Here is a 14,714-nt window from a genome sequence, read left to right as displayed (position 1 = left end):
TGTATGTTGAATTCACAATCAAAATGTTGCAGCAGGATAATGACTTTCTTGACTATATTGTATTTTGTGACGAGTCAACATTTATCTTGGTGAAAATGTCCTTCTCTACTTACTGATCTACTGTATTTGAGGTATAGGATTGTAGTATGTGTCGCTTCCATTACTTCGAACATGCTGGTTAAGTATGGGACAAACTGCCTGATCGTTTGGATGTATGCCGTGACAAAAGGTGCTCACAGTGAACAAATATAGGAAACAACTGCGAGAGTTATACTTTCATCATGATTATTCATTAACATTCATTAATATCTATTTATTCTAATTATTCATCATGAACATTCATTAATATCCATCATATCACACATGATTAACTGCCAGCTCAACTTGCACAGTCTCCACATACCTTTCGCACTGATACATTTTTTGTATCATTTTTCATTAATACATTCCTGTCTAGAGGTAAATTATTCAATTATTTAAACTACACAAAATCTATTGAATGTAATTATGATTTTAACAAAAATGTTAGATGATATCACAGATGATCATTTGTAAGAGGTTTTAATGAATAAAAAAAAGTTGTAAAATTCTCATGTGAAACTTTTCAGAGAATACAGTCAGTATAAAATTTGAATTTGATAAAAGTCTGAACTTCCTCTAGGCATGACACCGTGACTGTAACCTACAGAACAGCGAGTAATAAACTACACAATCCGTTACTACAAAACATTTTAATGAAACACAAGCAATTGATGACGACAAGCTTTGAAGATCTTACGGAAAGTTGGAAAATGTAATAGAACAACTCAGTGACCTAGTAGCCCCAGATAAACAAATAGATGGTTACAAAAAGTTGAAAAATAAATTAGTTACAAAAAAACATGATGACCTAGAAATTATTAGTAAGTTAAGAACTTCAAAAATCTAACAGTTGCTTTGGAGCTTACAGTTATAAAAATTACTAATGAAGAAATTATAAATATCTGATACTACTAAATGTACAGATTTAATAGTATACATATTTGTATTAACCTTTTACCTTTAACATCACAGAAATACAAAAATGTTTACTATAACAACAAGGATCTTCAAAAAATTAATCTAAGTACAATGTTTCTGTGTAAGGAATTTCTTAGAGACCATAAATGATTTACTGTATACAAGTTTATAAGATATACATTTAAAAATACTCCTCAATGCTAAAATAAATATTCTCATTTAAAAATTACTTTAACCAAACTTTAAAATAGTTTATATGGTTAGTTTCTTTTATTTCAATAAGAACAGAAAGAAATTTGTTATATATTTTGGTTTATTTGAAAAAAAAAACTTAAGCCTGTAATACTCAAAATATCCCCTCATCATTCCTGATTATGATTTCGCCTTTTTTTTTTCTCAAGGACATCACATTTCACAAACATAAAGTTAAATAATATATATCATATGAAATATAAACCATCAAAACACAGTAATTAGATAAGTTAAACTTACCATATTAATTTCCAATGATCGGTTTTATGAAATATCCCACATCTTCAGTTTGAATTTAATTTTATATTTATTATAATAAACATATTTTTTTAATGATTTGTCATTTTTATTGAAATTATCATGTTTTCTATTCTGAATCTTTGGTGTTTATATTTCATATACTATTAAATTTTATTAACAGCGGTCAAAATTTTAATGAATTATTTGAATATTCATTAAAATATATATATATATATATATATATACAGATATACATTTCACTAAAACTTCATTATAAATTAAGTGTACTAAAATGTTAATTTAAGAGTTTTTTCAACACCTTCCTAAAACGTCACTTATTAACGTTACAGATTTTTTTCTTAAGGGTTAAATGTGTAACTGTTTTGCAACAAGCTAATTAAAACAATTTTGAAAAATATTATTAATTACATATTAGTTTAAACATATTACATACATATTACATATTAGTTTAAATACCTATTTACCTCTTAAATACCTAGTTTAGAATGGATGTTAAAGATATAACAAAGAAGAAAGTAAAAGGATCAGCTTGTACGGAAGGAAAATAAATTCTATAAATTTCTAGATGATATGGTCTTTTAGGAGAACCAAGATGTAGCACAGGATATTCAAGAGATGATTTTAAAATTAGAAAACACCATGATAAGATGTGGTGTGATAATGAATGTCTATACAAAAGAATAAAGAACAAGTTAAGTAACATGTTAATAAAAGATTGCAAAGACGAAAAGAAAAAAAATAATGAATAACAATGGTTAGGCAAGTATTTAACATGCAGATATTACATTTAACACAGAGTTATTATATTCTAAGATGGAGTTAAAAGCTGAAGAAGCACCTTGTAAATGTATTTTTGTATGGATATTAATACAACTGTAAAATATTTTTTTTAAATATTAAGAAACAGGGGTAAAGATGCTGGAAGCATGAAAGAAGTAACAGGTAAGCGAATAAAAATATAAAATTATCAAAAGAATACAGAGTAAACTGGGACATATCATAAGAGAAGGATTCATTAGAACAGTGGAATTAGGATTAGTAGATGCTATAAAAATAACAAACTGGAAAAGATTAAAAATGAAGGGCAATCTAGTAGGAAATGGTAGCACTTTAGGTTTTACTCCAAAATTAAGCTGGAAGTAGAAGACAGTGAGATGGATGCGGTAAAAGGGACCTGTCTCAGGGCAGATAAACATACGATAATGAAAGTAGGATATACATTTTTAATGTAACTATTTTGAATTTTAATACATTTATAAAATTCAATTATTATTAATTTTTTACTAATCATCATTTAAAAGGTTAACTACTCCTCAGTAAGACACTAATCTAAAGTGATCTTGTGAGGGTTTTTTCATCTATAATCCTGATGCGAGTATAAACCATAATGAAAACTAAGCAACAGATAATGAACCATTATGTGAAAAGAATACCAGATTTAATGCTTGCAATATTGCAATTAAATAATTACAATGGAGAAGAAATGCAATTAGTCATATGAAGAAAAGAATGAAAATAAATTAAACATATAAGTTATAATAAAGAGCTGTAAAATCTAAATAATAAGCAAATAAAAAATTAATATAAAAAAATTTACCTATCAGAAGAGTCTGATATATAATCAAGTTCACGACCCTCTTCATCACCATCATCGCTTTCTTCAAAAGCAGACTCATCTGAAGCGTGCTTTTTCTTTTTTTTTTTCTTTGCTGCTTCAATCTCTGTGAATGATAATTTCAACAACTGAAAAAATGTTCAGTAAATGCAAAGAAACTGCATTAACAAAAGTTCTCGCATTATATAATTTAAATAATGAAACTTAAAATCAGAAATAACATTTATTAAATATTACTGCTACACTGTCTACTAACCTACTACATGACAATGAAATTTATGATAATGAAAATATGATATGTGTAAACCGGTAAATTCCAAATGAATCTCATATTTAAACTTTACAGATATAATGTTACATAGAAATTTTCATGATATTCAGATAAGTCATTTAAGAAACATTATACAAGCAGCTAAAAGAAAGCATTCAAATAATAAATATACTTCATTCAAATATTATACTGCTATTTCTCATTATGTGTGATATTCATAATCTAATAATTTAAAAAACCAATTTCTACATCAGTAGTTTCAAGTATATTAAATCTACTAAGCTGAAACAGCTAATATTAAGTTACAGATAAACAAAAAAATATGACACTTACTAAAAAATCATCACAGCAGAAATTATTTCTTCTCAATCAATATTAAATGTAAAAAAATGAAAACTCTGCATGCAAAATAATTTTACTAACCGTTACCTTTCTTTTTTTTCTTCTCTTTTTTCTCTCGTACTTCTTCATTCTGTTCTTCATCTTCATCAGATTCTTCCTCATCAGAATCAGCCCACTCATCCATATCAGATATCTTTAATTCTATAATATACAAAACTTTTTCAATAATTAAATTTCAGGAACATATTAAATTACAAAACAATCAATAAAATTTCACACATGTCACAAGTGTGATTTTCACTTAAAGTGAAAACGTATTGATTAATACAATCTAAGATTTTTCAATAATTAAATTTCAGAAACATAATTACAAAACAACAAACAATAAAATTTCACATATGTTCACTAGTGTGATTTTCATTTGAAGTGAAAATTTATCAACTATCAATATAATCTAAATTAAACAAAAATAATTTTTACAAAACCCTCACGCATGAGAGCATGCGATCAGCTTATAATTCATGCCCTTTTGTAAGTAGAAGGAAATGGGACAAAGTTGGATGCTGCTATTTAGTAGGGATCTTCCCTCCTACCATCCTCAAAAGGGCATCAACAAACTATGTCATAAGGTGGCCTTAAGGTTGCCTTTGTTAGAAATAAAAAATTAAAAAGCCTTTGTTAGAAATTAAAAAGAAAACCCATTTAAGTTAATTATTACACTATTTTAAGCTAAATACATCTTCCTAATAAAATAAAGACACAAGATATATCTACTAAAAAACTCTTGTAAAGAATTTAAAAAAGTGAAAACATACATCTGGGTTAAATCTGATTTTAATAAGATGTAATGTTCATAAAATAATAGCCTCTTTTTTTATAAATTAACCTTGTAGTTTCTTTTGGCTATCTTTATTTTATTATGTATCCCAAGGTTAATCCTTCACGCTAAGCCCACTTCCATTCTTTCACGTAAATTTTGCATTCACATTTTCATCAATTCATCTGTGATGACAGTTGGGCGACTGCTAAATTGTTTGTCGTGAACATTCGTTCTTCCCCCATGAAATAAACGACACTATCAGTGAATTTTACCTTCATACATAATACTGGGTCTGTAAACATCGACAATTTCTCTATGAATATCAGCAACAGGTTTGTTTTTTACCAACAGTTAATGAATTACTGATTGCACTTCACAACTCACAGGATTATTTATTGTAGCACTCATTTCAGCCAGAATATACACAGCAACTAACATGAATGACATTAATTTGTTATTGCAAACAGGTAATCGTTGATATAAATAACCATGCTACACTAGCACCATCAATTTCCAGTGCATCTAATGGCGGCAAATTAAAAACAGCGCTTACTTAAAAAACATGCCTTGTATTTTAACTATAATAAAATAAAATCTGGGCAACAAATTTAAAATAGAACATAAAAATATAGCCAAACAATAAAATTAATAAACAAACCTCCTTTAGTTTTCTTGGTTGTATTACGTTTAGCTTCTTCTTCTTCAATTCCATCCCCATCTTCGCAATTTTTTAATCGTTTACGTAACATCAAAGAGAAATAATTCATGGCTTTGTTTCTCCTATTAAAAAACCCACATAAATAAAATAAATAAAAACATGCATATAATAAATAATTTTGTTAAAAATGTTATCTTATTTTTTTGTAAACAATAATTAATAATAAAAAACACTGATTAACAAATCAAAGTGGCAAACTTAATATAAATTACCAATCCACCATTAGATAAATTAGATAGATTTAAAAAGCTGATTATTACAGTTTTCAAATCCTTGTTTTTTTATGATCAGCTATAACATATAAAATTAGGTAATGCATCATAATTCATTGTTACATGCAGGGATGCAGAATAAGTCCAAACGCCCAAACAAGGCTCAAGGGAAATTGAAGCTGGGCTGGGGAAAAAATCCACAAACAATTTTTTTTATAAGGAAAAATTAAAAAGTCTGCCTACTAAGGGATGTTTAACCTAGAGTGGGCAGATAAGAAATGAATGGGAACAAAGGTTAGCCTAATCAGTTTGTTTATGATATATATACTCTGTTTATTCTCAGAAAGAGATATAAAATAAAAAAAACTGTGATTGTGGTAGTGCGTGTATATACAGCACACTAATGTACATGCCAAGCTGTTGTAACTACCAGATGTTTATAAACAAACATAGTTGTTTATCACCAATTTCAAAATTGCAGTATAAATTCTCTTACTTCATACTGAATATTTTTAATTTTCTTTTAATTGTAGTTCTGTGTTTCAGTACTTTTTGTGTACACGTGTGTGTGTGTGTGTGTGTGTGTATATTGGTTACTGTGCGATTTATTTAATTTGCGATTATTACTGATTATTGTGAGATTTGATAGTGTGATTAGTCTGTTTGTGTGTATTCAAATAGTTTATCGATATGGCTAATAATTCAGGAACATCTTTTATTAAGCACAGAAAAGGGAAGATGTGTGAAGTGATGAAAATAAAAATTTAAATGTATTCAATCAACTCCTGGAGAAAAATCTAACGTTGGTTAAAAAGGAAATAGTGAAACTTGCTTCTGAATTACCTGGTGTGTGGTTAGTAGTATTAATAGATTACGGACTGAAATAAATAGGAAAGGAAGGATAGAAACTCCTGTTAAAAACAGAAAACATAAAAACCTGTGCTAGGAAAATGGGATGAATTTGACAAAAATGTAATAAGATGTACATAATTTCTTTTTTTGAAATGAAATAACAACCTTAAAAAAATTGCTGGCTGTGATAAACTGTGACAAGAGTTTACCAAAGATTGGATGCACTAGTTTATACAATTACTGCTGTCAAAGAATTTTAAAAATATTAAAAGAAATAGAGTGTAATTGTTGATCAAGAGGAGATCATAATTTTGCGACATAATTATTTTTAAAAAATAGCAAATTTTATAAAAATGGATAGAAATATAGTTTATTTGGATGAAATGTGGAAAATGAAGGCTACACCACTTCAAGAATTTGGTGTAATGTGACAGTTACATCGGTAGAAACTGCATTTCTGTCAGGATTAAGCAGGGGCCTGCTACCTCCAAAAAATAAAGGAAAGCGATAAATTGTGGTACATACTGGCAATGAAAATGGATTTTTAGTGGGGGGATTACTTGTTTTTGAATCCAAAAAATCTGGAGACTATCATGATGGCATGAACGGAGATATTTTAGGAACTGGTTTGAAAAAGTATTGACATTATTACCCAAAAATAGTATTGTTGTAATGGACAATGCTCTGTACCGTAGTGTAAAACTGAAAATTATTCCAAACAGTTCACAGAGGAAACAAGAAATTGCTTTATGGCTGTTATCAAAAAAATCCACTTTGAAGAAAGCATTTTAAAAGTAGAACTCCTTGAACATGTAAAACACAATCATGACAAACTTAATCAATTTTTAATCGATGATTTGGCTGAAATGAAAAGTCATATGGTGTTAAGGTTCCCCATTATCACTGTAACCTAAATCCAATTGAGTTAGTGTGGAGCCAAGTAAAAGGTTATGTTGCCCGAAATAATAATACATATAAAATGAAAGACGTAAAAAATCCTGCTTGAAAAAGGTGTGAACGAGCTATCAACTGATAAGTGGAAACAGTGCGTGAAGCATATTACAGAAGAAGAAAATAAAACGTGGGACTTAGATAATTTTCTCAAAGTTGTGGTCGACGAACTAATAATTAATGTTAGAGATGATTCGTTGTCAATGCCAACTTCTGGGAGTGATAAAGTATTGAATATAATAGACAAAATCCAGTGGTTGTGCGATACTGACAAAGAATACGATAAGCAACTTTCTTAATATTTCAAAGTGGTAAGGTTTTGTTGAAGTTATATATTTTACCTAGTAAATTATTTTTAATAATATGGTAGTTATTGTTTGGGATATTGTTGTTTTCATAGGTTTTATTATGTTAAAAATTTTTTGAGGAATTAAAAAGTTATAAGTTTAGTATAAAATTGAGTATAAAGTAATATAAATTAAATAAATAAAGTGTAAAGAAAGTTTAAAACTAATTAAACATAACATTTAACTTTGAATTTACCACTTAAGAAATAGTTCCCAAGTCAGTTCCAATAGCTCCCAATAGTTCCTTAAAAAGTCAGTAGTTCCCAAGCTTTTCCGAGTCGCAGCGCCCTTTTTCAATTAAACTTTTTCCATTGTACCCTACCCTAAGTAAAAGTATGATTACTTGTAAGTAAGAGATAAAAATCAAATAAAACTCGTGTACCTTCATTATTTAACTTCTTTTTTTTTTAAATTAATAATTATAAATGTCTTGGTTCAATTAATTATGAAGCTTTTACAATATTTCACGGTGACCCTGTAAAGAGGCTGTGGCTTCCCGTGATGCTCTGGCGCACAGTTTGGGAATCACTGGTTTAAGTAATATACTTTTGAAGATAATAAAAATAGTAATGAAGTTGTATTTTTTTTTAATCAAGTGGTAAAATACTATGTTATAAACATTTGGTTTAATTAGGTACATACCCACCTATATACTTTAAATTTTCACTTCATTGACAGTCTGTGTAATTATCATTAGTATTTACCTGTAATAACTGTAATTACCTGTACCATAATACTATAAAATAAAGTCTATTTCTTTGAAGTGCACAATGTCAACTTTCAAAAGTAAACAATAAATCAGTTGTGCATTTTGTCAATGGCGAGGAAGAAGAGGCAAAATTTCAGGTCATGTCTGATCGAAACATCCTGGTGAAAAACCCAGATCAAATGACTGAGGGAGCATTTCTGGATTTTTCAAAACATTAAATTAACAAATGGTATTGAACCTGAACCTGTACAAACAACAGGTCCTGAACAATCGGAGGAAGATGTTAAATCTTGTGGATCTGATGATGAACAATCTAAAAGAAAAAAAATAAAGATTGATGAACAACCAACCAACCATCCTACAGAACTATCAAAACCTTGTTCAAAATCCTGATGCGGCTTTTTTTAAAAGAAGTGAAAGTAATTATGAAGGCAGTTAACCGACCATAGTATCAGCTTTAAGAAGTGAAAAGTTTGATGCTGTATTCTCTGTAATTAAGCAGGAAAAATCCAAACCATAACCTAAATAGAAGCGACAAAAGAATTATCTGAAGAGTTTGAAGCTAAATTATAACTTATAAGGGTAATTAAATCTCTTAATGAAATCTATCAATTAATGCCATGTTTAACAGAGGAAGATGACAAAGTTTTATGTATGCTATGCATATCAAACTACAAACATATCCCCAAAAAATGATGCAGTCCTAAAAATCTTAGAAAACTTAGAAACTTTTTCTACAATTACCTTCCAAATTCCTGTTCTGCTTCTTCAGCTGATAAAGCCTTATATCGAGCGATAGGCTGAAAGTTATACCATTCACATAACGGATATGCTTCTATGGCACCATCAGAGGCATGTGTAAAAACATAATAAGCAGCATTTTCTCCAAACCCTCCTTCTCTTATCCCTTTAAATCTGTTTACAAGTTATAAAAATAATTAATCATAATAAAGTTATTTTTTAAAAGAAATTATTTGTAAACATTTAAATAAAAAATAGAAGCAAGAAGTCATCAAATGAATATTTTTCATCTATCAGTTGAAAAAAAATCTGATGTGGACACCAGATGACTTCCTTGTACACCTATTAAAATATATATACACATTTAAAAAAAATGAAAAATATGTAAAATTTTATTTCGTACATAACTTCTGATATTTTTTCATACTTTCTTTCTTTTTTTTTTATTGTATTATTCATCACAAAAAATTCTTTATGATCAGAGGTTAATAATTTAATATATTGATTAATAAATCAATATATTTAAATTAAAAGAAAGAATGTTAAAAAAAAGATATGAAGTCTTGATTCCAACCGATGTGCCTTCTTCCTCTCATAAGAACCAAATTTCATTAGGCTATAACTGTGGATTCAATGAAAATAATTATCACTTACCATACATCGTTGCAAAGCTCTCAATAAGCTGCAAAGCTCAGTAATAAGCTCTCGATGTGAGCTTATTACTGCAGTTAAGACTCAAAATCCACAATTTTTTGGATTTTGGGCTTTTTGTTGTTCATGCCATTGCAATCAAAAGGGGAGGTGCACAACCAGATGTTGCTATAATCTTAAATAAAAAATTTCAACATCCTATGGCTAATCGTTTTTGAGTTATGCGAGATACGTACAGACACCACGCTGAAACTAGTCATAATGGATTCAGGGATGGTCAAAATGGCTATTTCCGTTGAAATTTGAAAAACGAAATCTTTCACGATCACAATGCAAAAAAAAGACTGGTGAGCAATAATTTAGTGCATTTACCTAACAATATTACTAGCCACAAAAAAAATAAAAATTTATCTACATTAATTTATAAAAGTAGAATTAAATTTTAATTACGAAAATTGTCAAAAGTTAAAGGTTTATTAAAATTCTTATAATGATTTTATTTGATCACAATGCTTTTTTTATAATTTCTTAAAGATAAAAATCTGATAAAAATTAGGGTAATTATAAATGCCATTACTAAGCAGTTTTTTAATTATAAATAAATAACAATTATTCATAATTAAGGTGGAAAAATTACCAAGTATAAAATTAAAATAGCTGTAAATCCAGTATTAAATACAAGTAAAAACTTAATTATTAATTAATTTATGAACAATTTTCATCAAAATCACATGATAGAAAAAATAGCAGATTGGAAACAAAATTAAAGAAAAAATAAATTATAAAAAAAGCAAAACAATGGTAATGAGGATTGAATAAAATGGCAACAATAATTGCAAAGGACTGGAACTTAACGTAGGAAGATGTTAAGTAAGTTAAAATAGGATAAGAAAGCAACTGTAAAGTGTAAACAGGTAATATTTAGACAAGTGAATTATTTATACTCCTGTTTTATCATATGACTTACTTGTGGAAAAGTGGGAGAAGAAAATTACAGGCAACTGAGATTATTTCTGAGAAGTATGTCAGGTATGGATACAAATCATTATCGGAGAACTGAACACAGTAGGTTAAGATTGTTAGGACATTTATGAAAATCTTAAAAAGGAAAAATAGAAAATCATTCATTTAAATGCAAATATAAAAAAAAAACGTCCATTTAAATAGAAAGAAGACCGCATGATGATAAACTCTACGAAGGAAGACTGGAAAAAAAAATTAATAAAAATAAAATGAAACAGAAAATGGATATATATATAACATTTTTGAGAATGTAAATCTTACATAATACATACTTTTTCCCGGTTTTTCCTCCAACTTTAAGGATCCAAGGCTGATCCTCAGGTCTATATTTTTTTGTAATGATTCCATACTTTTTTCTACGGGCTTCTTCTTTTGCTTCACGACCAAACTCACTACCAGCTCCAAACCTATAAGAATATATGTTAATTTTAGCAGAAAAACATAATAAGTTTTCTAACTAATTTTAATTTTATTATATATACTAACAATTTTACATTAAACACAATGGAATTACTTAGTATGAAATCATAAACGTAAGTGAGAATTAAATAGAATCATATTTTCTAATCTTCATTATAATTAATAAAACTAAAAGGAATACATTTTAAGTGAATATCAGGCAGCAAAGAAGTTTGAGAAGTTTTAAATATAAAAGAATCTCTGCAATGGAAACTACACACATTTTTAAGTATCATTACCTGCAATATTAAGTACACTATAGCCTGCCGCAGTGTATTAACATGAAAATTGTTATCGTGGAAAAATTATATAATACAACTTAAAATTATAAATAAATTTGTCAAAAAATAATTAGTTATCAATTTTTAACTCACTTAGGTTGTTCTTCGTCAGGACCTTTAAATTCTCTTTGATTGTTTTCACGTTCCATTTTAACCTGTGTCCACTTTGAAAAATCAACATTTAAAACTGAATTAAAACGCATCATATGATATTTTTTCCTCACATTTCTGAAAAATAAATAAAACAATTAAAATTAGGATGTGTAATATATTTCTATTATATAATACGTGGATGTTATATTTATTAACAACCAGATATTAAAAAGAAATAGACTATATTTTACCGCTATTTACTTTATAGAATTTTACAGAGCAGTAGGATAATTGGTATGTATGCAATGCCATCTTCAGGTTACAAGATTAGCTTGAATAAAATGTGATCATGAAAAAACACGTGAACAAAATTTTTAGCCATAGATGTGAAAAAAACAAGTTCATAATTCTGATTTTTGCTTTCATAGGTGCGATTTAAATTATCAACAGGATTTTTATTTTTAAATGTTGAAAGTAAGTAATATAATGTATCCACCCATCTTTATTAACGTATTTTTGATAATTATGAGAGATTGTTTAATAACAATCATTTTCATTTATAAAATAGATTTGGTATAAGTGAATTGAAGAATAATATTCCTTTCCTCAATTTACTCTTTTTCATATTATTAAGCTGACGTGGTCTCGAGATTAGTTTTTTTAGTGATTTATTTCCCACTTACAAGTGCTTCTTTTGTGCTTAATGTGTTTTATAGTGTGTGTAAATTGTAAGTAATAATTCACTTCTTGTATATAACATGGTTTTTTTGTGTTTGATATGTCTTTTAGTGCAATGTTCTGCGTGCCACTTTTTATTCTTTCAATTTTTGTATTGCCATTTCCTACTCATTCTTCCCATTCTACGTTCTTTAATATTCATTTTCCTTCTTTTATTCCTTCGTTTACCTTATTTTTAGAAGTCTAGACTTTTAATTCACTAAGTGGTAGTTATAAGTTAGGTGGCACCAGCCATACCTTGGAAGTGCTTCTTCTTTTCTCAGATTCCTTCTTGTCTAACCTTCAAATCCACAATGTGTTTATAGGTTAGGCTTCCCATCATCAAGAACTCCCTTTGCTAGTCCATCATCTAATAGCGTCTCTCTGATACCTACTCTTACTTCTGTTTATTTTTTATATACATTGTTCTTTATTTATACATATCTTTACTTATATACTATTTACGTAATTTTTACCTTCTACTGTTATTATTAATATTTTCATATATCATATCATTTCCGTTGGTGTCCAATCACGCCAGACAGTTGTTCCCTTTGTAAAAATATCTTTTTTTGGGAAACAAAATACCTATGTTGTGTGCCTTACAAGGTGAGGTTTCACAATGCATGATTAAATACTTTGAAGACGAGGTTGCTGTTTTTAGTGAGAAAGGCTGTAAATGCCAAACATGCCTTACTACAAGACGAAACAGAAACAATGATACTCCAGTCAAGAGCTCTGCTGGTTCATCTAAAATCATCAATTCTGAAGAAAATACTTTTGTCAATCATTACTCAGATGTTGAAGAAGAGCCCAAAAGTAAAGTTACAAAATTTGCACTAAAAACAGTGATTGAAGAGGGCTTCAAACAAGTAACTTCTACTCTTTGTAATGAATTAATTGCAGTGAAAAAGGAGATGTGTGATCTGAGAGCAGAAAACCAAACACTTAAATTCTCTTTCTCGGAACTTACAAATGCCTTTAAAGCAACACAAAAAATGAGTGAAATTATTGAGATTAATGATAAGGGTAGTAGCCAAAAAAAATTACAAATAACAATAATAAAGGACTGAATCAAAAAATTGAAGAAAATGGAAATAGTACAATATAAAATGCTTTTAATCTGGAAAATTCAAATGAAGGTGCTTCTGCTCAAAATAAGTTAAACAGATTACTATATGAATTTGAGTCACATCCTACCTCTGTAAGATCAGGTTATCACATCCTGTGATAATTACAAAAATGAGGCTAGTTGGTCTGTGGTAGTAAATGGAAGGAAAAATAAAAACAAATCAAAGTCAAAAAATGAGGGAAAAAATTACCGAGAGCTCAAAACCTGTAAATGCTGGGTGCACAAACCTTGCTTGCCCCAATAAGAGGGCTATATTTCTGATAAGATTTACAACCTCAGTTATGACAAGTGATGTTGAAAAATGTTTGCAGCCTTTAATGTGTAATGTGTAAATCTGGATGATTGTTTGTCAAAAGTACTCGCAGTTCATGGCGAAAAATAAATATAATGGCAATATGTTGATCAACAATTTGTGATCAGAATTGGCCTGTAATGCTTTTGGGCAACATTTTGAGTCTGTTTATCAGCGGTTTGATGTTGTAGTTGACAAACCTGAGTGATCATAATCTTTGTTTTCTGTTGCAGAGTTTCCAATTCCCTTTGTCACAGTTCAAGATGTGCTGTTCGCCATCGATGACCTCAATGAAAAATCACTTGGCATTGATGATATTCCAGTCTTTATAATGAAGGATTTGAAAGACATTATAGCTCCTATCTTCTCGTTAATTTATTCCTGGAGTCTTGCAAGCGGCTCTTTTCCTACACCTGGAAGTCAGCCCATGTACCTCCTATTCTTAAGACTGGTCCTCCCTTCTTGCAGAACTACCATCCTATTTTTGCTGTTCCAACTTTATCTAAAGTCTTCAAGAGAATAATATTCACAAACATATTGAAAAACAATTTCCCAACGCAACATAATTTTTACAAAGATCAATTGACTTCTATCAACTTGGCGCAATTTAGTAAAACAGCTACATCGTTCTCAATTACAGAGTAGCCCGTGTTCCAGTTGAATGAGTTAATTAGGTTAGACCCTGGTATTCTCTTTGACAATGTTGTCAAATGGTGAGAAATGTTGAATATAGCATTAAAAGCTAGGCGTCATCTCAGCTTATTATAATGGATGGCGAGGAGCTTCGTCGATATTAGAACTTGTATTCTACTTTATAAATCGATAGTGATAATATTCCACTATTATTTAGAACCGTGAAAGAGAATATGCCTTTAATATGTTGGAAGGTGTCTACAAAAGGTTTTTTCATGGATCAACAGAAAGTTTTATTTTGCAACAGACACTTGCAATGAAGAGATCTGTCTTCAGTTAGGCA

The 14,714-nt window shown here is 28.9% G+C and overlaps 1 protein-coding gene across 2 annotated transcripts in view; it reads right to left on the bottom strand.

Moving 5' to 3' along the window:
• LOC142328825 (general transcription factor IIF subunit 1-like) overlaps positions 1-14,714 on the bottom strand; it is a 52,918-nt gene that overhangs the window by 15,979 nt on the left and 22,225 nt on the right. Inside the window, exons 3-8 of one of the 2 annotated variants that reach the window (XM_075372894.1) lie at positions 11,598-11,732; positions 11,037-11,171; positions 9,094-9,264; positions 5,219-5,340; positions 3,822-3,941; positions 3,110-3,233 (exon numbers count right to left, since the gene is read on the bottom strand). In XM_075372894.1, coding sequence (XP_075229009.1) covers positions 3,110-3,233; positions 3,822-3,941; positions 5,219-5,340; positions 9,094-9,264; positions 11,037-11,171; positions 11,598-11,732 — 807 coding nt within the window. The remainder of the gene's footprint in view (positions 1-3,109; positions 3,234-3,821; positions 3,942-5,218; positions 5,341-9,093; positions 9,265-11,036; positions 11,172-11,597; positions 11,733-14,714) is intronic. The other variant, XM_075372895.1, reaches the window with a different exon arrangement.

This window comes from Lycorma delicatula, chromosome 8 (assembly GCF_047948215.1).
Source record: "Lycorma delicatula isolate Av1 chromosome 8, ASM4794821v1, whole genome shotgun sequence".
NCBI lineage: Eukaryota > Metazoa > Arthropoda > Insecta > Hemiptera > Fulgoridae > Lycorma > Lycorma delicatula.
The sequence above is the reverse complement of the archived record's forward strand: the minus strand, read 5'-3'. Positions and strand labels throughout refer to the sequence as shown.